The sequence below is a fragment of the Pagrus pagrus genome, assembly GCF_965226575.1.
Source record: "Pagrus pagrus genome assembly, chromosome: 1".
Lineage (NCBI taxonomy): Eukaryota > Metazoa > Chordata > Actinopteri > Spariformes > Sparidae > Pagrus > Pagrus pagrus.
This window is the reverse complement of record NC_140185.1, coordinates 22773819-22795624: the sequence shown is the minus strand read 5'-3', so window position 1 is coordinate 22795624 and position 21806 is coordinate 22773819. Positions and strand designations below refer to the sequence as shown.

The 21806-nt window shown below is 40.8% G+C and overlaps 3 protein-coding genes across 12 annotated transcripts in view; 1 reads left to right on the top strand and 2 right to left on the bottom strand.

Annotated features, from left to right (window-relative positions):
- Nucleotides 1-75: 75 nt before the first annotated feature.
- On the bottom strand, nucleotides 76-10999 carry ampd3a (adenosine monophosphate deaminase 3a). 2 transcript variants are annotated; one of them, XM_084356216.1, is made up of 15 exons: nucleotides 10927-10999; nucleotides 5405-5627; nucleotides 5129-5309; nucleotides 4791-4956; nucleotides 4483-4702; nucleotides 4222-4351; nucleotides 3847-4041; nucleotides 3440-3571; nucleotides 3194-3357; nucleotides 2968-3094; nucleotides 2358-2521; nucleotides 1786-1906; nucleotides 858-1031; nucleotides 597-707; nucleotides 76-495 (listed from the first exon to the last, which is right to left on the bottom strand). In XM_084356216.1, the coding sequence occupies exons 1-15, from the start codon at nucleotides 10982-10984 to the stop codon at nucleotides 328-330; spliced, it is 2334 nt and encodes a 777-aa protein (XP_084212342.1). In that variant the 5' UTR covers nucleotides 10985-10999; the 3' UTR covers nucleotides 76-327. The 2 variants fall into 2 exon arrangements, with proteins under 2 accessions (XP_084212342.1, XP_084212341.1); XM_084356215.1 differs by lacking the exon at nucleotides 10927-10999 and adding an exon at nucleotides 8326-8548.
- Nucleotides 8075-21806, top strand: part of sbf2 (SET binding factor 2) — a 111142-nt gene continuing 97410 nt past the window's right edge. The window contains exons 1-7 of one of the 9 annotated variants that reach the window (XM_084356099.1): nucleotides 8075-8203; nucleotides 8308-8373; nucleotides 9164-9321; nucleotides 10063-10142; nucleotides 11848-11900; nucleotides 17687-17799; nucleotides 18060-18173. Coding sequence is in view for 2 of the 9 variants with exons in the window: in XM_084356094.1 (XP_084212220.1) it covers nucleotides 20879-20933 (55 nt within the window). In the remaining 7 variants the exon portion in view is untranslated. The other 8 variants (XM_084356098.1, XM_084356100.1, XM_084356096.1 and 5 more) reach the window with 8 other exon arrangements.
- adma (adrenomedullin a) lies at nucleotides 14484-17081 on the bottom strand. The gene is made up of 4 exons (XM_084356281.1): nucleotides 16950-17081; nucleotides 16245-16347; nucleotides 15970-16095; nucleotides 14484-15827 (listed from the first exon to the last, which is right to left on the bottom strand). Exons 2-4 carry the CDS (start codon nucleotides 16337-16339, stop codon nucleotides 15524-15526), a joined length of 525 nt encoding a protein of 174 aa, XP_084212407.1. The 5' UTR covers nucleotides 16340-16347; nucleotides 16950-17081; the 3' UTR covers nucleotides 14484-15523.

Sequence of the window (21806 nt, the reverse complement as noted above, 5' to 3'; positions counted from 1 at the left end):
GTTCTTCTGTCCGATGTACAGTGTATACAGTAACTGAAAAACTTCAAGTTTATGACATACCCCCGTTACAAGATGGAGTGTAAGGTACAGTTGTTTATACATAGCAGGATTGTTTAATGACAAGCATGAGAACGTCTGACCCTCCACAGCAGCCAAAGTGCCATCAGTCATTCAGTAATCCTTTGTTATCAACTTGTGACCAGCTGAGCAGACATTATAGTTTTCATTGACTCATCACAGTCACCCACCAGCACTTTTCAAAATAAAGGTAAACTGTGGTAATTGAGTGTTCAGCATGCTTGGATTTTGTCTACTGGGAGCTCCATTTTATTCACTCAAAGCCTCAGACTTTACTGCGTCGACTATGAAGCTAAGTTCATTGCACAGTGTCTCGTGTCTGTAGGCCATGCGGATCTGGGCGACGTTGGTGCGACGGATATCGTTCCCTTCGGGTCCATCTTTCTGATAGCTCACTCCCAAGAAGTGCCTCTTATCCTGTAAACAAACAATAAAATAATTGTTGCAAGACATATGGGATGGAGATGAAGCCATGCCTGGTGTGATAAAGGAGGAGTGAACATGTCATTGTTCTGTACCTGGTGAGACAGTCCACTTTGCAGCACACTGTTTCTGGCTATCTCACATACATCACAGGTGCTGAGCTTCCACAGCTGAGCTGCGATGGCGTACTCTTCCATCAGGGGTTCCTACAATCAGCACACACAAATAATGGATGTGAATTAGTTACACTGCAGAACAAAATCCATCTAAAGTAAACTGCAATAGTATGTTTGGTACGGGCATCATGTCATACTGAAGTGGAGCCTACTATATTCTGTGTAGTTGTTTGTGTTTACCTTGGTGTAGTGGAACTGCATGGGGTCGTCTGTGGACAGGGACACACACAGGCCTTTGTGCAGGAACTCTCTGAGAGGATTTTTGGAGTATTCCAGGAACAAGCTGTTGTTGCTGAGTGGAGACATGGCAATTGGCACCTGGGCCAGGTAGTACAGGTACTGCAGCACAGGGCTCTGAGGAAACAAAGAAAAATAAGTACTGCTCTGGCAACACATATGGTACACACACACAGACAGCACACAAAGGTAGATAAATAGCTCAGTGACTGTTTGATGCACATGTAAATCACCATGTCTCCTAAAGCCATTTCAGCTGATCACATGCTATCTATATGCTAGCTGTATCTTCCAGCAGCTCCTGCTGGCTACACAAGGACTCACAGGTACTACACTGGGGGGCCTAAAACATTACATTTTGCTCCAGGTTCCCTGACCGGAGCTTCTATTGCAATCTTTTCTTAGGCCTTTCTCCACATTGTCCAGACTGTTAATAAAATAAATAAGACAGATATACCTAAACAAGCAAAAACTTAATAACCCTCTTTCTACCCCATTAAACCAAATTGCTTGAATAAAGTATAACTGAACAATTTGGGTTATAAACTAATATCAGCAAATCATCATTTTCTCTATCTTTAGGACTCTTTCCTTGTCTCTGTTTTCAGAACATATTGTCTATCCACATGAAACTCAAAACTTCCTCTCTCTCACGTACGGTTCCCCTATTTTCAGCTGTTCTGTGATGAACTATTTCAGTTTACTATAATCCATTTTGAACAGGGACAACAAGCATAAAGTATAGTCATATTATTGATTTTTGGCTCAGCAGGAGCCCTGTGTTATCCCTCCCAGCCCTGCAGGCAGCATCTGAATTCCACACTTATATAATAGTCAGTCAGAAATGAGCCTGTCAACACATCTGAGATACCTTCTTCAGGTTGAGTCCATGTGAGATGTTGTCAGATGTGAGAAAGGCAGAGACTAAATGAGTGATTGATCCAGCTTCTCCACAATGGGGACGGAACTGGAAGGTGCTCAGTCCAAGCTCTCTACAGACGACACAGAAGGACATGACAAACCATTCGATCAATATATGAGCAAATTATAGAACAGTGTCTTATTTTGTTCATCTCTGTGTTGATAGTATTAATAGATAGTGGTTGCATGCTGTGTGTTGAAATGTCCAAATTACTCTCATTATCTAAGAGTGCTCAGTACTTCAGTATTTGTAAGGTTCTTACTTTCCTATGATTAATCAATCAATCTTCCCTGGCAGCTCTACAAAGTAAACTGTACACTGAGTGCTGGACCTGCAGAACCAGGTCAGGTCTCAGATTGTAAACAATCAAATCAAAACAAAAATGGTCTCCGTCATTCTCACAGAAAAACACCCTGTTTTCAAATATTAGTGTGTGTTATGAAGACAGAAGAATATAATATATAAAAACATCATATAATAATAATTATTATATAATAATATAAGAAGCCATCAGCTCTTACTTTCTGAGGTTGTTGAGGACCATGATGTTTGCATACATGTGGAAGAGGTAGTAGCTGTAGGGAGGGTTGTCGTCCGTAGTCCACTGTTCTGGCTTTGGGCTCCTGAAGGAGAACATGTGATCGCTGTGTTTGGACTCATCATCCACGCTGTCGAAGCCTGACACCTGCACTCACACAAAGAAAACAAGTCATTTACAACTGGGACAGCTTTATGAATCCCCGGCAGGTACCAAGGGTAATAACATTACAAATATTATTAACAATTCATGCCCTTGAATTACATGTTTAGTATTTATAAACACAACATAAAAATTAGTTAAATGGTTTACAATGCTCTATAAAGTAGCAATGTGTAAGCAGTTATAAGGCCATTTAAAAGTGTTTATTAATGTACAGTATTTGTCAACAGTTATCGCTTCTACTATGAAACATTTTTCACATTATACTGCATTTAAATGATAAAGAGGAGATGTTCAAGTGAGGTGTTACCTCATCAATAATCAATAGCACTGAATAGGTAATATCCGTGAGAAACTTGAGGAAATGAATCACTATTTTGGTGAGCTATTGTTCTGTACATTTTGGCATGATGAACCCTAAAAAATCTTACATATTTGAGGAAAACGTGAAGTTCTTTGTGCTTCTGTGGATTGACGGTGGCCTCAAACAGAGGGAGGAATATGTTCTCCAGCATCTTGGCAAAATTAGGTACCAGCTTCTTTGACTTGAAAATATCACTGAAACACATTAAAACATTGTGTTATATTTTAAGTTCACATTTTGAAAATTGCTTTTAAATTAGAAGCTTGAGGGTTTCTTCAGGCCCTAGCACTCACTATATCCTGGGCACTTGAATCATCCACCTCATGTTTGGAGAGTGCAGTTTGTGGTGAATGAACCACTTAGACAGACTGTCCCACTCATTTGGAGAGCGTCCATAGATGGAAAGGCGAGGCTCTGCGTGCTGGTACTTACTCTCCTCCAGGTCATGGGCCACTTCCTGTTGAAGGTGAGAAGTAGAGTGTGCTTAACTGTATCCGCATCAGTTCAGACTTGAAATGTATCATCACACGATCTGATACCTTGATGATGCGAGCAAAATAGTCTCCATTAATGATGTTGTCTGTTTTCAGGAAGATTTCTCGAAGTTCACTGGCTCCCACTGGGTTATACTTCGAATTGAACTTATCAAACCGGTGGAAGGTGTGTCTCCCCTGGACAGTTTATACATTAGAAAGCATACTAGTGAACTGGTATTTACCTGCAATGGAACATTAAGTGCCACAAATTAAAGGCAGAGGGAGTGAGGGAATTGCAAGTTGCAGAGAGATTCCCATCCATTTCAATTATTATTATGTTCCATTATGTAGAACACAATAATTCACAAAACATATCAATTTTCCGCCCCATTCCAACATATTTAAAATGAACACAGAAAAACAAAATAAGCCTAATACTAAAATACGGTGGCCTTTCCTGCTTTTCTTACAGCATGTACATCCAGAGAGTCCACAGTGAGGTCATAGGGGTCCTTATTGAGGTTGTGGAAAACCTGCTGGAGAGTCATCTTTTGTCCCGCCTTTTCCAGCACCACACGGTCAGCATCAGTCTTGTATGTTTTCTGGATGAAGGTCAGCAGGTGTTTCTGGGACATGCAGGCAGCCGCATGAATATGTGTGTCGATCTGAGGGGAAGAAGCACCTTCTATGTTTAACAAATGCACGCATGGCTTTTCTTACCTTTTTTTCTTTTATTAGTTAAAATTAAGGAAGACAGCACGTACTGAGATGTTTTCACCAACACAATCTTTGGGATACAAGATTGGATTATACAATCTTTATACGCCTGTAGATGGAGATCTAACCTTTCTAACATTGTAGAAATCTCTGTGAGGCACACTCTTTAGTTCCTTTAGCTCAGCCATCTCATTGAGCATCTCATGGAGGTAGAACTTCGAGCTCAAGAAATTCAGTCGTCTGTGACAGTAGGTCTTCCTGAAAATTAGAGCGGACCTCAGTTTAGTAAGTATATAAGTATTGCTTAGTGGCAACAACCGGTTATACCACAGCTGTGTGTTGAACCAGCATACTGTAGCTGTAGCATGTTTTTTGTTTTGGCAACTTACGTGGGTCCGTCTGCAATCATTGCAAGCACGTGACTGAGGTCAATGGCAAAGGTCTCTAAGTCTGGGTAAGGAAGGTCGTGGGGCCAGTTTTCTCTCAGAGCCTCTGCGTTATCATACACATGCACTATCCCATCCTTCATCTTCAGTTCATAGTTCAAGTTCTCAGGGATGTTTTCCATGCTGTAGGGATCTTCCCCATCTTTTGGATGCGGGCACATATCTGGTGGACCACAATATTCACATATAAACAGGAAACAATCATCAGTGAGAGATACTTAAATAAATCACAATGTATAGACTCTTCAGACCTGGTAGAACTTCATCTTCTTCACTCCATCTCATGTTCTGAGCACTGCGGAGGAACTGGGCCGTGGTTCTGCAAAATCTTTGATAGGCTAGCTTTGAGTATTTCTCACGAATAAGCAAAGCCTTAAAGAGACTTTTAGCTGCCTGTTCATAGTCCTCCACTGTGATCTGAATGGGGAACAGACATGACACATACAATAATCTTATTTAAGCTTTTTCAACATCCTGTGTACAATAATAAATTGGGAACTATTAATAAATACAATAAGTAAAGCTGTGAACGCATTAATTTCTTTAACTCTGATTAACACCTGTAAATTCTCCTGTTTACAGTACTTACTCCGGCACAGTAATCACCGCTAATAGTAACCCTCTGGTAATCAGGGCAGGTTTCTGGCAGTGATGAGCAGGTGGAGCTGGGAGACAGGAATGGTGTAACTGCCACTGACCGCGTCCAGTCTGCATTCACTGGGATCTGCAGAGACATTGACTGGGAACGAATCATCTTCAAACTTTTCTTCCTGCAAAAATCCCAACACAATTAATATCAGCAAACATAACTTCACTCCAAGCCATGATACAATTGTTAACTATGTTTTTTTTCATTTACGCCTACCTCTTGGCGCTCTCCTCTGATTGTTGCTCTGCCAGCTCCTTAAGCAGTTCATGTTCCTTGGCTTGTTGCAGGCCAATTGGACAGTCCTCAGGCACGGTGAACATTGATAAGGCATCCTTGTGGTCTTCTTCCTTTAGCGCTGATGCGTATACCTTTTCTGCTAGCAACTGTGTCTCCTCCTCTGCCTCACTCAGAGTTACCTTTGGAAATTGGCGAGGCATATCTGCAAGAAGGAAGGTGGAAGCGGCAGTAAAATGACTGGCGACAGTGACATGTACAGTATTTACAGGATACAAAGAGGTCATGCCCTCCTTGTTAGAGCTTTACTCGCTCCGACCAGTTGCTGCTGTTTTGTAAACAAGCAAATCTACCTGTGTAAGGGTTTGGATGCAGTAAATTCAAGCGCTAACAGCATCACCACCTGGAGAGCTCTGTGAATTTCTCGTGTTGGCTCAGATGACATTAAGTTGCTGCAGTTGTTCATGCCATGCAGACTGACTCTTAAACACAATTCCAAACAAAACCCATAAAAATCACCTCTTGAGGTCCCACAAATAAACCAGCACACAACTCCGTCAGGTTGTCAATGTAATGCAGTCACGTAATACCCATCTTATACTAGTTACAGTTCATCCGCTCCCAGTTCATTTTCACAGTCACACATTTATTATCTTCACTCGGTTATCTTGCTTTGCTGTTTCTGTCCTTAATTTGCTTTTTCTGTTATCCCATGTTCCTGTTAGCTGTCTTTACTTGTACTTTTTTATTCTTTGCTATCTTTCTTTTCAAATGTCTTCTATGTAAAGAAACAAGTCACTATTTTTTTGAAAGGTGCTATTAATAAAGTATTTTGCAACTGGCTGCAATAGGAGGCTGTGATGGAAACAATAGCTAATCCTGTGGAATATCCATTGGATTACCATCATACTAAACTTTACTAGTGAAGCGTGCCCCAGTACAATACCATTTAAAAATAACCTGTGTCAGTCGCCTTTATAGGAATCCTCCTGAGCTATTCTTGACATGTTACTTTATTGTCACTTAATAAAAACTATGTCAGTTATTATATTTTAGCCCTTATCAACAGTATAGCCTTATTTTTACTCCAGTATCTAATCCCAGATACACTTCACACAGCCGCTATGTCAAACATACAACTGTCTATTTCTGCAAGGAGATAACCTGGGTGAACTGACAGTGTCTTGCTGATATCCTTAGTATTACAGGATGCAGTTCTGGTTACTCGTGAGTTAAAGCAACAACAGAGAAAGGCCACGCCGCATGGTGTCATACAAGCCAATTTTCCGCTCTGCCAGGGTGCTTCCAGGAAGCTTATCATTCCGGACACACAACACTATTCTGACAACAGCTGTGTGCATCACCACTGCTGTGGAGCTTTATGGCACCACATGCAGACTGTGGAAAGGGATAGGCACATAAAGCTGCATTGATCTGGAGATGATGGCCTTATGAATTATTAACCGTCCTCTCATACACCCTGAAATCATTTTGTATTATTATGATAAATATCAACTAGACTAGACTATATAGAGTCTGAGATTTTGGATATCGTTATAGCCCGTTATGGCAAAGGTGTTGTCCTTTCCTGGTTTTAAAGGCTGCATTACAGTGAAGTGGTGTAAATTTCTGAACTTACCAGACTGTTCTACTTGTTCTAATACTACTGATTGGGTTAATGCTTTGTCAAAGTACCAATAGTCATCCCTACAATATTGTTGCAGTTTCGATATTGACGTATTTAATCAAAAAATCTTGATATTTGATTTTGTTGCTCTTTTCTAGCATTTCTAGAGAGCCGAGGTCACGCCCCTTCCAGTGGACCTCATGGGACCTTATTTTGGTAAAACTTTGTCAGGGTGTGAATGGAGAGAGACAAATATTTTTTTTATTCATGGCTTGAATTGTGTCATGAACTACACATATGATGTTTGTGAATTTAAAAGATGATTTTTCAAGTCACCTGGACAGTCATAGTTTTGTGTGAAACAGCTCAGTGAACTACATTGTCTCGCTCAACACACGTCAACAACACCAACATAGCTGCCAACTCATGGAAATCACAATAAATTTGGCCATATTGACAACTACAGTTATGTGAATGTGTAGTTTGTTAGTTCTGCGTTCGGCTAATACGTTACAAACTAATGCAAGTGTTGGCTGTGTAGTCTTTATAATTAGTCTTATATTTAATTATTTTCATGACAAACCGTGACTTTCTCAGGATGAAAAATTATCTTTTAAATTGACAAACTTTTCTGAAATTAGGTCCAATGTAGGAAACCAGAAGGGGCATGACTTCAGCTCTCCATGAAGTGCTTTTGAGGACACAAACGCACACAAACACAAACACACACACACACCAATCAGTTCATTTCTTTTCTAACAGCTGAGGAGGCTGGTCCATCCCATACAACAACTGAACAGGAACAGGGACTAGCTAACCGCTTACAATATCCTTGAAAAAACAAAACAAACAAACAAGCAACCAGCAGCACCAGCAACAACAACAACAACAACAACAACAACAACAACAACAAGATAACCCAGAAACAGCAACAAACAACTCATTCCATACTCAAATATTTAACTGGAACTTTTAAAAAATGAAAAAACTGCTTTTAACAAACTGCCGTTGTTGTGATAGAACCTAACCACGCCTTCTTAAAATCAATCCGCGGCTAACGATAGACGTAGCTAGCCTAATTAAGATAATGGTAATTGCCAAATTATCCTTATCGTCAAAGGCAACGTTCTGGTGTTTCAGAACAGTTAGTTACAGTAGGTATGGTTAGGTTTGCTTGTTTTAAACCAACATACAGGCTACCATAAGGTTTGATTTACAAAACGTTAACATTACGCTAAAACTTGTGCTTTTGTTGTAGCTAGCTAACGTCACTGACCTGCGGACGTTACTTTGACGTTCTCATCCTGCTGAGGGGACTCTAATGGTAAGTTTAATAGTCTTGACGGCTGTTTAAGCTTACACTTTATGAAATCTTGTTTTCTTTTTTTTTTTTAAACAGGCTTTAATTAGCAAAATAATGAAACTCTCAACGATTTCCTAGCACATGTCGGCCTAAATTTCTCCTTTCTATCACTTTTTAACAGCGTTTCACTGTTACCATGACAACTTCGGTCAAGAACATGACGTGGCTTCAAAAAACGTTGAGTCTTTGACATATAATTTAAAATAAATAAAACTCAAATCTTGTATTAGTAGTTACAGTTTTTGTTTTATTGATATGTATCAAAGTCAACATTTCCTCATGATTCGTAAAGAAATAATATGTAATAGGTTTTTTGCAAACTCTTTCATGAAGATATAGAAATTGGGTCATTTGGTCAGAGATCCAACACCCAGGGGAGCCTCGTGTCTCCCACGCGTGCAGTCCAATTTTGCTGTTGACCAAACCCAGGCAGCCTCCTCTCTGATGCCCATGTGCCTTGAGTTATAGCAGAGTGATGCAATGAATAGCCTATGTTGTAACTTGATTTCAGCCATTTTGCCTATTATTTCATGTGTATATCCCATCCTTCAGTTCTGCACTTACCTTCAGTGCCGTTCATAGCCATATCTGGAGATGTTGTCATCTCAAGTTGGACGCTGTGAAGCACTGTACAGATTCAGTGGTTCTCTGTCTGCATCTATGTGGGTCAGACTCAAGTCAATGTATGAGTCTACGGTGGCACACAACTACAGTTTTGTTTTCCCGAGTGCCTATCTCTCTCTATTTTAAGGAGCCAGTGGCATCATGTTGACAGAGCTACTAATCCTGAGAATATGTCAAAACTGGCTGTCAACAAAGAGAGGGCCTCACTCAGATTGGACAGAGCTGGCTGTCTACTGCTCTATTTTTCTCTCTCTCTTTCTGTCTCTCTCTCTCAGACACAAACATGTAAGCACTCTGTTGCTCACTCTTCTACTTACATACAGTGCGCACACATTGATGCCTCTTCTTTCGTAATGAGGCATCGCACAAAGGGCAGTCGTCGCAGTTGTCCTTTTCAGTCAGTAAGTCACAAGCTGCTCAGTTTTCTTAAGTACCCCCAGGCAGACCGTCTGAGAACAATCCAAGCATTTGTTTTCATCTGGGTTCTGACCATGGTTTAGCCCCTGTTCCTCTGAAAATACTGTTTTTTCCTGACAAAAGTCACTCTAGAAACAAATAATTGCCCTCAGAAGACATTCAAGTTCCTTGCACTCTCAGATTACCACTCCGATTTGTGTGATAGCAAATACAACTGACTCATCTCCCATTTAACTATATATGATGCAGGGCTGCATACTGCATTATATTTGTATGTCTTACTTGTCACTGCCCAGCTATTTATAACAGTCTGATCACCCCAGACTGATCCTTTCTGTCAATAGTGATTGTGGTAAAAAATAATATTCTTACTGTATGGTTCTGGTTCTGTTTAACCAACAGAATAAATAATGGCCTTGCTTAGCCTGCTCTTTCCAGGGAATGGACCTTGATAAGCTTTGAAAGATGGACAAGCAGTGACAAATTTGACAGATAATATTCCCCTGAATCAATAGAGAATTTGGGGAATTGTTAACTGTGTACAGCTTCAACAATTCTGCTCACCAACCAGTATTGCATCTGTTCATTAGATCTGTTTGTGATATACAGGTGGTCAGGTGCCTTGAATTATAACAGCAATATAGCAGGGAGTCAACAGAAACTGCATTTCTGCATGCCTCATTTCAGAGGTACAACTCATTTATTGTTTTATCTTCTGTAATACAAGGCTTTGAACTCATATTGATGGGTTTTTTCTGCAATGGCCACATTTATAGAATGGATCTTTAAAAAGAAATCACGAGATTGATTTAATATTGTGAACGTGATGACATTTTGAAAAAAAATAGCCTCAAGGTGGTCATTAGTCACTCCCTACATGATAAAAAGATCTTTATGTCTATATTAAGGACTCCTCAAATCAACATCCCAATTACACAGTGGATAAAATATTTTAGTCAGCATCACAGGAGCTTTGCTCTTATTGATCTGTGTCTGGTTTAAGTAACATCAGATCACGTGGATGATAAATAGTGTTGGTGCAGATCTCTAGAAGGCATAATTAGACACTAATGTGGGGAGTATCTTCATGGTGCTTACTGTGGACTGTGCTAATGTATGTGTGTGCACTCCTAAATGTACAGGAAATGTGGAGTTGACCCTCTATCATCTCCACAGCCACTTTGGAGAATATGGATCGTCATTCATTATTTCACTGTGAAACTCCCAGAGGAGGCTTCCTGAGGCCATTACTCCTCCACTAATAGCCCTATCTCATACCCAGCTTGCTATATTCTACTGTCTTTATCTTGTCTTTTTGTGGCTTTTCTCAGACACGTCACTGCTGGTATTGGCTGTGCCCCCAAGTTGGCTCTTTGTCAAAGTCAAATCTGAGAGTGAGGTCAACCCCACGAGAGAAAGACTTGTACAGTACATTAGAGATAGTGATGACAGAGGGAAAGTGAAGATGCTCACTCTTTCCCAAGCAAGGACTTGACTGCTGCTTTAAAAGAGGCGTGTCTCCTCTTCTCATCTTTCCCAGTGGCCAGGGCCTGGAGAAGAGGAAAGATAAAAGCGAAGGAAGTGCATTCACCCGTGAATGCAAAGCAGCCTCCCTTACAGCTATTCTCTAATACTTGTCAGATACATTTCCACTAAGTCTAGATGCATTCTTTCCCTCTTTTTTGCACTGATAAATGGGTTTGGATATGGATATAAACCAGTTACTAAGTTTCACATACAGTATAGCAAAACTATGGCGTATACAGCTATAAACCAGTCATTTTTTAATATAAATTGAAGACATAAAATGATGAGGAGGAAGAAGTTTTAGTCTTTGATTGTTCCCATGTTAAAGGGTTTTTGGGGAGTTTTTTCCTTAGAAGAATCGAGAGTGGAGGGTGTCTAATGCTGTACAGATTGTAAAGCCCCTCGAGGCAAATTTGTGATTTGTAATATTCAGCTATATAAACAAAACTTGACTCCCATTGTCAATTGATGGTCATAACCCATGTCGTATGTCAAATAATTCCACTCACCTCTTCGGGCTCTGTTGTCTCTGAAGTGTGACTGAACTGTGTGCAAGTTCCCTCAGAGAAACATCTAAGTCATGCTGTGCGCTTGTTGTGGCTCGAGGATATGATATCTCATCCACCACCCTGCAGTGCACATCACTCCATCCTTAACTCTTTCACTGCTGCGGCTTAGTACAAGGACGTCAGCTGAACAAATGCCAACGTCAGCCATCATGGTCATTTCACATTCAGTATCAATGAATGTAGTGGGAATTTAGTTCAAAATGCGTCAATATGTAAAATATAAGTGTTTTACCCTTTTTTTCCCTTTTCTTTCTTTGAGACTAATCATGTCCTCTTGTGGATGTTTTTTTTTTTGCAGGACTTTCTGCTGAGATGTGTGACATGAGCAGACTGGCGAGTAACAACAGCAACGTAAGAATGTCCTTTTGGTTAGATCACCTCTGTCTCTTTAACTACAGTACTTCAACTGAGATTAAGACAATTACGGAACATTCGTCTAGACTTACATCACCATTGTACGTCATGGCAATCCTAAGTGTCTCTATTTTCACATGCATTCTGTGTCTGTTGCAATGAAACTAAAGCCCCGAGCTGTCTGTGCCCCTATGTAACATCAGTGTTAGTGTAGAGATCAAAACACTCTCTCTGATACTTACAGTATGCAGAGCAGAACAAGCAGCCTTGCAGCGATGAACTCCTCACAAAGCCTTAGAAGAGGACCCAGATTTACTGTTGTGGCCGTAAACAGCAGGGGGCCCAAAGTCCCTGAATTAGCCCGACAGTGTTTCCGATTATGAGGTTAATCCTCTTAGCTCAGGTTATCAGGGTACTTTTAGAGTTGGCTGTTGAGGCCTGACTTTTAGCCCTTGACCTGTATCATTTTGATTGACAGCAGTATTGTCAGACTGATTATCTGTCTCTCCTCTCCTCTCTCCTCTCCTCTCTCCTCTCCTCTCTCCTCTCCTCTCCTCTCCTCTCCACTGTTTATTTTCCATCAGCTCCAGACAGTCCTTTTTTGCTCATTTTGGCACAAAAGTTAAAATGGTGGAGGCATCTTAGAAAACACCCTGCTGTGAAGAGCTGGTCCTGAAATAATATAGTCAGTAGCTGTATGACCACAGCAGTGTAGAAATAAAAGATCTAAAAGAAGGTATTATTTTTTGCCAACCGACCTACGCTGATCAGTTTCTTGATGCCATCATCACCTCTCTGGCGTAAGCAGTTGATTGGCTTACTGCAGGAGTGACACCGTCACACAGTTAGAGAGTACACTCAGTGGAACAGATCTAGATCCATTCAGTCTATTCTTAGATCCCTTTAACTGTGGTGAGAAGCGCTATTTGTATTTTTGAAGAGGGTTTTGTGCAGGGAAAAAATTCTCATTCAAAATATAAAAATAAATTACATACAATTTAATCAGCCACTAGATGGCACATTCACTTTGTTTTAGTTTCTTTACATATTTGTTAATAGACTCATGCCATTCAGTCATACGTGTGGCAGGTCTTATGTCTAGTCATGTTTGGACATGTTGTAGCTTCTGTACATTGTGTGGATTTACTTAATCCATGAGTTGTACTTCAGGAATAGACAAAAATACAATTTAAGAGAGACTGAACCCCCCTAGAATCCACATATTTTATTGATGTAATAACATAAGCTCAATATAATATTCTAAGTATAATCTCTCCATGCAAAAGAAAAGGTTCTCAGCAACCACAGCAGTAAAACAGGACCTCTCGCTGTTCCAGCTTCTTATTCAAAAACATTTATAGTATTCAACTGTTTGATCTAACTGAACCAATCATACCAGGAACAAAAAAAGTTTGTTTTACCCATCCAATCTCACTAGATGGCAATAGAGAACATGCAATTACAGATGTGACCCTCACTTGTTTCTGTGTAACCTGTTCACAATCATACTGCAGAGTTTTGAACATCTGTAATTGGCTTTTCCGTTGAAGTCAAACCAAAACAGAAACCTTTTCCAGCCATTGGGTTAGGGTTAGGGTTAGGGTTAGGTTAGGGGTTTTTTTTTTCTCTAGTGATTATACTTTTAATCAGTATGAGGTGCAATGGGCTTTATTTTAAAGAATGCTGTACATAATTTTACTCACTCACAGGTTTATCTTTCATTCCCTGTATGACTTTACTTTTAATTGTTCATAAAAGCAGGGTGAATATCCAGTTAGTGCTTACAGAAAAAGCTCATAGCCATGCTAATAAAGAGTACAGTAGACATCAGACAAGTGGCCATAAATATCTTGCTCTAAGGATCTGGTTACTTTGACTTTATGCCTTTTAGTGAATTAATAATATGTTTCTGATAAGATTTATATTGCACTGTGGATGTCTGCATTAGGGAAAGAGCAAAACCAGATAAGATACCTGAGCTATCCTCAGTTGGCATGCCCCATCACTGTGCAGTTGACAGTTGTATCCTTTGCATTTTGGGACTGGTCTGAGTAAAAAGAGATAAAAAGAGTACAGCCTAAAGAGAAATCTGTAATATATACTGTACATGGTGTAGTATGAATTCTGTCTGAAAGAAGTGGTGATAATGTGTCAAGTAAAGAGGTCTGCATCCTCTCAGCACTGTTCAGTGTCTGAGAGGACACCCCCCCCACACCCCTTCATGAATGTGAAGGTCATGATCAGCGATTTTGTTGGAGCAGTTCTCGTGATGTTCTCGCAGGAATGTCAGACCGGAACCCCCCGCATCGCTCTTCTCATGTCCCAACCATCTACCATTGAATACAGATGGAGCTAAAGCCTCAGCCTTCTCTGATGGCTTTAGGGCTGCTCTGTGGTGTGGGGTGAGCCAACAAATATGAGCTGAACCAAGCAGGAATGCGCCTGGCACCCTGTCTACCCCTCTTTTCTTTTTTTAGGGGACGGGGGGGCATCATAACTAGGGGAATGTAGTAAGAGGAGGGGAGGCTCTAATGAGACCCTGTAATCACTTAACAGAGACCAGGTGCTCTGTGTCTTGCTGTAGTGGTGTACTCCAGACAATAGAATGCCACGTTTAATTTATGAGGGCTGTGAGCAAAGGAGGTCTGGACAAGATTTAGATTTTGTATGCAAAATGTTTATTGAATAACAATGTTATTGCTTTGACACAAATAAAATAGAGCACATTTACAAATATATAATATACCTATAAAACATATCCTATTACCACAGTTTGCAAAAGAATAATGACAAATAGCTACAATGCCCATATATATTCTTCCTGTACAAAAATAGTTCTATCTGCATAAGTACTTTAATGTAACCTCTATATAATATTTAAATAAAGGAATTCATATATACATATACCTGCAATAAAAACAAATATAGATTGCACATGTTTTTGTACAAACAATAACAATTTCAAGTATATTTCAGTCCATTGTGGACTGGCACATATCTCACAGAATCTAAGGCATTTTCCCTTATACAGTGTCCAAAACTTGATATAAACTGAGAGCTTCAGAGCTCTGTAGAGTATCTTCCTGTTTGGCATTGTGATGAAGATGTCTTTTCCTGATGATTCATTTGACTTTAAGTCCAAATGGAAAAGTGCAGACAAGTACTGACAGTTTGGAACATGGTGGTATAATCCTTAGAGGATAGCACTTATCAAAGTCTTGGCCTTGAGGAAGAAATGTGTAAAGTCCCAGAATGTTAGAAGTGAGTTCCCTCTTTAAGCCAGAGGATGTGTCCACTTATTGGCCAGGTATTAGCACACTTCATTTCGCTCTACCAAGCAGAGAGCAGCACCTGTTTGCTCCACGCCGTGCCATCCAGTGTCTGTAAGCCAGCTGCAGTTGTTTGCACGCTCAACATCGCTTAGCTGCACGGCTCAGCCTTTCGAGAAACTCACTGCAGCCAATCTTGCTCTGACTCAGTCCTCATGCCTGGAAAAAATGTGCTGGAGAGTACTTGGCCAGAGTCTGAGGCATGTGGAGAATTTTAGAACAGAGCAGAGAGGACACTAACTCTGAGCAACTCCCTCGCTTTTGTTCTCAGCTCCTCTTGCAAAGTCCTGCTCATGTCCGTCTGAGGAGAGCCTCCAGCTTGTGAACTTGCGAGTCAGTTACGCTCCACGCGGGCCTCAGCCTGCCCTGCTCTAGCCTCAGTGTGACTCTGTGTGCTGGAAGAGATCGACGCCTCCGGCCGTATCCCTGTGGGCTGATCTTGTCAACAGGGGCACTCCCGATCTTCAACTTGTTATTGAGTATGTGCAGGCGGTGTGCCAGATCGTGCACTGTGCAGGTGCCCAGCGAACAACCTTGTCTTCTTGACTGGTTGGATGAGTTTTTAGACCTCTTGGTTCGGACATTAATGTCAGTGCTGGAGGACAGAGGGAGAGACAAGAGGACATTAATCCATGCTGCTCAGTTGTGAAGGGTTGAGTATTCTCTGCTTACATTTTCATGACAAGCAAAAGATGTTTGAATAACAGTTTGTAGATGTTGCATGGTTAGTGTCTTACCTGGAATGTGGCAGCAAAGTATCCCTGATATCATCTGGTCTGACAAAGTGCTCCGACTCTTCTGTCTTCTCTACTGATACGCTGTCAAGATCCCGTCTCAATCTGCTCCCTAGCCATATGCTTAGCCTGGAAGAGGAAGGGAGAAAAGTCTGTCAGCTTTAGGAAGGTAATTCAGTAGGCGGGATAACTGCTGCCACATGCTTGACAGACTGTTATGTCTTAAATCAGATTAAAACACTTTATTTATTGAATGAATTACTCCTCAGATGACTCACCTTTTTTTCAACTCCGGATTTACTTCAAGTTCCACACAGTGTGCTACTGTTGCCAGCAGACAGCAATAGAGGAAGGACTGGAAGATCAATTTCATTTTGCCTCCTGCGGAGAGTAGAGAGAGCATTTGTTAATTATATATTCATGATATAAAGCAATGTTTAACAGCCTGAATTTCCTACTGTCCCTCTATGCATGTAAAACTCCTTCATAAAGTATTCACATAGGTGCCACACTGGTGCTTGCTTACACAAGAGTCCAAAAGCCAACTTATTTGCACTTATCATTCATTTATTTAAAATGTTAAGCTAAGGTCACATTTTGGCCGGTTAAGTAAACCTACAACCATGCTTTGGGCCCCTGGCCAGTAATGCGAAGGACAGTCTACCAATGAGGGGTCCAAAATAGGCTCAGCTCAAAAGTCAAACAAAAACCAAACTGCTACTCAACTCAGTAAATAGAATTAACCATAGCTAAATTAATTGCACCTGATAAGCAAATATGATGTACTGCCTGATGCTTGACACCTTGAAGGCAATTCCCTCACAGATGCACAAATTAAGAGCTGAACTGCTTATATAACCAGACAGATAACCTGTCCTTGCCACTATACTTGTGTCCTGACCTCAAAAAAAGCAAGGATAAAGCCATCAGCTGCGAGCAGAGCAGAACACAACAATATCTCCTCTAAAAGAAAGTGTACATACCTGTAATTCTTGGATATTTCAGGCTGATAAGAAAGTCTCTTCTTGTAGATTCAGTTGTGAAAGAGTACTCCACAGGTTTCTTGAGATTGCCACGGTTCTGTAAGGCAGCTGTGTCACTCTGCTAATAGCTCCTACACACCAGACAGGGAGCCTTTATACAGGAGGTGGGAGGGGCTCATTGACTGACACACACAGTCTCTCATCCTTTTCCCCCACCCCATCCAGTGCAGTACAGTGCTGCGCTGCAGCTCGTGTAAAAAAATAAAAAGATAAAGAATGGAAATGAAAAATTAAACTTGTAAAGAAAAATAGTGTTAGAGAGCACACGGGATAAGTGAAGTGCAGGCTATTGTATCCTGTTTCATTGTTCCACTGAGTTAAACATAAACTTCTTATGAGCTCTGTGTAAATGATGTGTCAAAAAAGAATTAAGTTTATCATAAAATGTTGTTTATTAGGTTTCAGTTTGTGTATATAATGGCAACAAATCAACGGTGTTGGAGTTACGTAAGTCAAATACTGCACTCACTGTACCAGCAAGAGAACAATATGTTCATCTCAGCCGACTGCTTTCTTTAGGGGGCTGTTATAAATCTAAATGGTCACTAAAGAAATGGTTTAAACATTCATCTTGTTACATTTGAACTTTAAGGTCAGTTAGGTATAGTTTTTGTTAACGTTCCTTTCAGTCCAAAGGGCTAATTGTATAAAATAAAATTTAAGGAATGTTTCTACAGTCTGCTTTTCAGGGCACTCCCTGACGCAGTGAAGTTCCATGTCAGCTTGAAGCACACGGGGTGATGAATCTGAGATTTGGAAAGAAACAAGCATTGAGTAACTGATTAAATATGTAAGTATGCCCGACTGTAAACACAATATACCCCATGTATTTGTTTGTGCAAGGCAAATATTTGACTCGGGACTCGTAATTTATTTGGATATTTGGGTAAATGTGAAATGGAATTTTACAATTATCTAAAAATAAATCTGGAGTCTGAAAATGAACTCGAACAACAATCTATGACGTATGAACAATATTAGCTTAGAACATTTTTTTAAATAATTGTGCTGATTTGTTGCTGTTATAAATTACTTCACTCTTTGCCTTAGGAATGCATGCACAGGAATCTATTAGGTGATAAAGGAAGAGCCATTAAGTCTGCCTTCGCCTCTCAGAGGATATCAGCCCCTCGCATTATTTGACTTCACGGGGTGGCCAGCACAGTGAGTCACTCCGAACCTGCATGCAGCACGTTTTACACGACCACACCACGTCCCTGTGTGTCTATGTTAAAGCTAAATAACAACAAATGAGAGCACTGAAAAACTGTTTATTCTTTAAGGCTCCAAACCATAGCCCTGTCAGTGGGGTTTATAAGCCCCTGAGGGAAAACGTACACAGAATATGCCTCCAGAAATAACACTTTGGGGAGCAACACAGCCTTCATCCAACTGACCAACAGCTTATGTAGATGTATGTCTGTGTCTTAGATGATCCACACCTCAGAAACCCAATGTGATTACAAAAACATCTAAATCATCTGCCCTTACTGTACAAGCAGTTAATGAAATACTGTAAATACCCGAGGTAAACCATTTGATTTTATCATTGAAGAAATTCCAGTGCTGAAATTTCCACGAGACATGGTGTCAATTAGATTGATAGCATGGGTCTATGTAATGCTTTCACTTTTGATTTTCAGTTTCATTTAAGGGGGAAAACGGTGCCTTTCAACATAACTTTCGGCACACTTATCACTTGACATTCCACACTTGCGTATCGACATCCTAAAATTCATATCATATTGTTTTTACACAGAACCTTCCAGAGTTTATTTATATCTTATGCGACCTCGTTCCACACATGCTGTCATATCTTAAACCGAAAAAAATACATAAATGTCAAACACATGTGCTGTAAACCAGCAAATGTTTTGTAACCACTTTGTAACGATAATTGCCTTTGGCAGACGAGTAATCCCTTTACCAGAGTTTATAACAGGAGATTGTGCAATCATGACAACAGAATTCTGCTGTTGCTTTCTGGCTCCTTATATAGCAATCTTTTGCTTGTCCTTGCTGTCGTGGGGTGACAGAGTTTTTGTACGACCTTACACTCTACGTGTGAGCAGGTACGGGCGGCAGGAAACCTGAGCAACTAATCTTGTTTGTGCCAGGAAGCAAAGGGTGTCAACCCCCGAAGGCGTCAATTTGAAAGATGATTCATAATTACTATAGTGGTAAATTGAACCTGTTACCTGGAAATTTGTGTTATTCGAGGTCCCATGACTTTCCTAACATTCTTTTGTAATGATAAACACTATGCGGACAATCACTCTGTATTTCTTCACTGGTTGGCTCAGGTTCAACTCTTTGACAACCTCTGTCTTCATCTTCGTTTTATTAGCAGCTAGAAACAATAAGTGGGATGGAAAGGAGAGAGAAAGAAAGGAAAAGACAGAAATCAACAATAAATTAAAGTGACATTGAAAAGAAAGATAAAAAGTGAGAGAGAACACAGGGGAAAGTTCCTGCTGTGTTCCTGTTATTGTGGACAATGGCGGCGGTTTGTGTGTTCCCCTCACACACATAAAGCAAAGTACTGATTTCCATGTGCTATTCCCCGTGACAGCGTTTCCCATTTCCATAAATAGTCAATATTTAGCTCTAACCACATGAGTTTGACCGCTCCATCACATCATGTGTCAAATAACAACCATGTTCAGCTTAGTAGAGCAACTCTAAAACCACAAATTATTTTCTTTTGCACTGACCACAAAATTGAAGCATTAAGTGAAATTGGATTAAATACAAATATGTAATGATTTTAATGTTGCAATTGGGGCAGCTGCGTCATGTTCAGGGGGAAAATAAATCTTGGCTCTCTGAGTTTTTGTTGATTTTTTAATATTACTAAAATTCCTTTGTGCTCGTGACAAACTTGACTTGACTGGTGGATGATTTGCAGTTAAAGTTGAAGACTTGTGTGTGGCCCCACAGGGTAACAAATATTTACTGGACTGAAGTGTCCCTGAGATCATCGAATTAGCATTATTATTGTATTATTATTTAAAGTGGTTACAGACAACTTCCCCACCCCCTAGCATTTCCATTTTCCTTAGAGAGCCAAATAACAACAACACAAGACAACATGTGATTTTTTTCAATCATTTAATCTGTAACAGAGATGTGAAAGCAGTCAGAAATGGTGCCAGGTTGCCAACTTGACTGGATCGGCAGTTTTAACCTTACTTTTCTGAGAGATTTCGTGCCGCTGACGGACAAAATTGCATAGTGAAAGAGGATCTAAACACTAATGGTTTCGTTAATCTATAGCCGTTACATTGTGCAAACAGCATTTATTTCATTACCGTACATTAAAGCAAAAAAAAAAGGTATTTTGCCAGTTTAACCTTGTGGTCTTATATCTTATGAATTGAACAAGGATGCAAATATTCTACTATTTCATACGTTTATTTCTATTTCCGTGCGTGTTTTTTAGTCATCCTAGACAGTAGTCTCGAGTAGGTATTTCCAAATTGGAGTGTAGACCCCCAGGAGCTCTGGGAAAGCCCCCAGGGAAATCCAAACATGTTATTTTTCCATCTTTTCCATTTACCAGGCAGTTTCCCCACTGTGGTTATCAACATATTTCCCTCAGTTACAGTAAAATATAGTGTTATTGTGGTGTGGCGGCTGTTTCCTTGGCTGTTCGTGGTGTAAAAAGGTGGGGACCCCCTGCTTCAGAGCCTAAAAGAGGCTCTGTTGGGGACACAGTGCTGTATTTGTAAACTGAAGGGCCCACGCCCATGGATGTCTCCCGCTCCTGCACGCAAGCGCAGTGACACTCCTTCTGTCAAACATGGCTGTGCTTTGGAAGAAGGAAAAATGCTGAATTGTGTTGGTATATATCGGGAAAAGCAGCAGACATGGCTAGATTTGCTGACTATTTCATTGTCGTGGGATACGATCAGGAGAAAGCCGGTAAGTTTGTCGGGCGGGGCGGCTCGCAGATCGAGCTGCGGGGGCTGAGGTTTGTGTCCAGGCCGTCAGTCACTGTGTGATGATGTTGATGCTACATAGCTTTGCGCTTAGCTTCACGCTAGCCACACAGCTACCAGGCGGAGCTGGGAAACACTTTCCGTTTTCACACTAACCGGGCTAAGACTTACACTCATCGGGCGGGCATGTGTTTAGATAGTAATCTCACGCCTGATGACAAGTCTGATCCTCATGTTTACACGAGAAGCGCTGAGCTATTTGACCGCGATCAATCGAAACTTTTCCACGGATTCAAAAATCTGTCACATCCTGTCCCTGTTGACTGTGCTCCTGTCAGGGCTGCGTTCACTGCCCGCTAATGGGACACAGTTGCTTAATAATGCCCGCAAAAGCTCACATGAGCGCAAATCTCGCTCCTCCTCGATCATATCGGTGTTTGTGTCTGTAGCGAGGTCAGTGTTGGTTATTGGTCGGCAGTGTTTGCATCCATGTTTGGTGATTTTGTTGCGCAATGGTCGATAGCGGTGGTCTTGCTTGCTCGCCTGTTCTGCACGCTGTGTTTTGGGTCTATTTTTACTCTCCGCAGCACCTGTCAATGATTTGTTGTGTTATATTTGTTTTTGCCGGAAGAGCGCTCAACTTTTTCATGATGGGCGTAACGTTATCCAGCTGCAGAGGGAAGGCAGTCCTTGTTGTGCTCAGCCGGATCCTCTTCCCTCCTTTTCCCCTCTCCTCTGTTGTTCTGTAGTGGGACACAGACCTCCCCATGCTCATGTCTCATGTCTCAAGTCCAGCCTCACATGCTTTTCATCCAGCTCTGCACACATCTCTAAGCATGAACAGATTCATCTTTTG

Coding starts and splice junctions, on each gene's coding strand:
- ampd3a (XM_084356216.1), bottom strand. CDS start 10,984: ATGAGAAGAGGAGACACGCCTCTTTTAAAGCAGCAGTCAAGTCCTTGC. Junction 5,310..5,404: donor TCAGAGGAGAGCGCCAAGAG/GTAGGCGTAAAT, acceptor GGATTTTTGCAG/GAAGAAAAGTTTGAAGATGA. Junction 4,352..4,482: donor ATGATTGCAGACGGACCCAC/GTAAGTTGCCAA, acceptor TCTAATTTTCAG/GAAGACCTACTGTCACAGAC.
- adma (XM_084356281.1), bottom strand. CDS start 16,339: ATGAAATTGATCTTCCAGTCCTTCCTCTATTGCTGTCTGCTGGCAACA. Junction 16,096..16,244: donor AATCCGGAGTTGAAAAAAAG/GTGAGTCATCTG, acceptor TTCCTCTTCCAG/GCTAAGCATATGGCTAGGGA. Junction 15,828..15,969: donor ACTTTGCTGCCACATTCCAG/GTAAGACACTAA, acceptor TCTGTCCTCCAG/CACTGACATTAATGTCCGAA.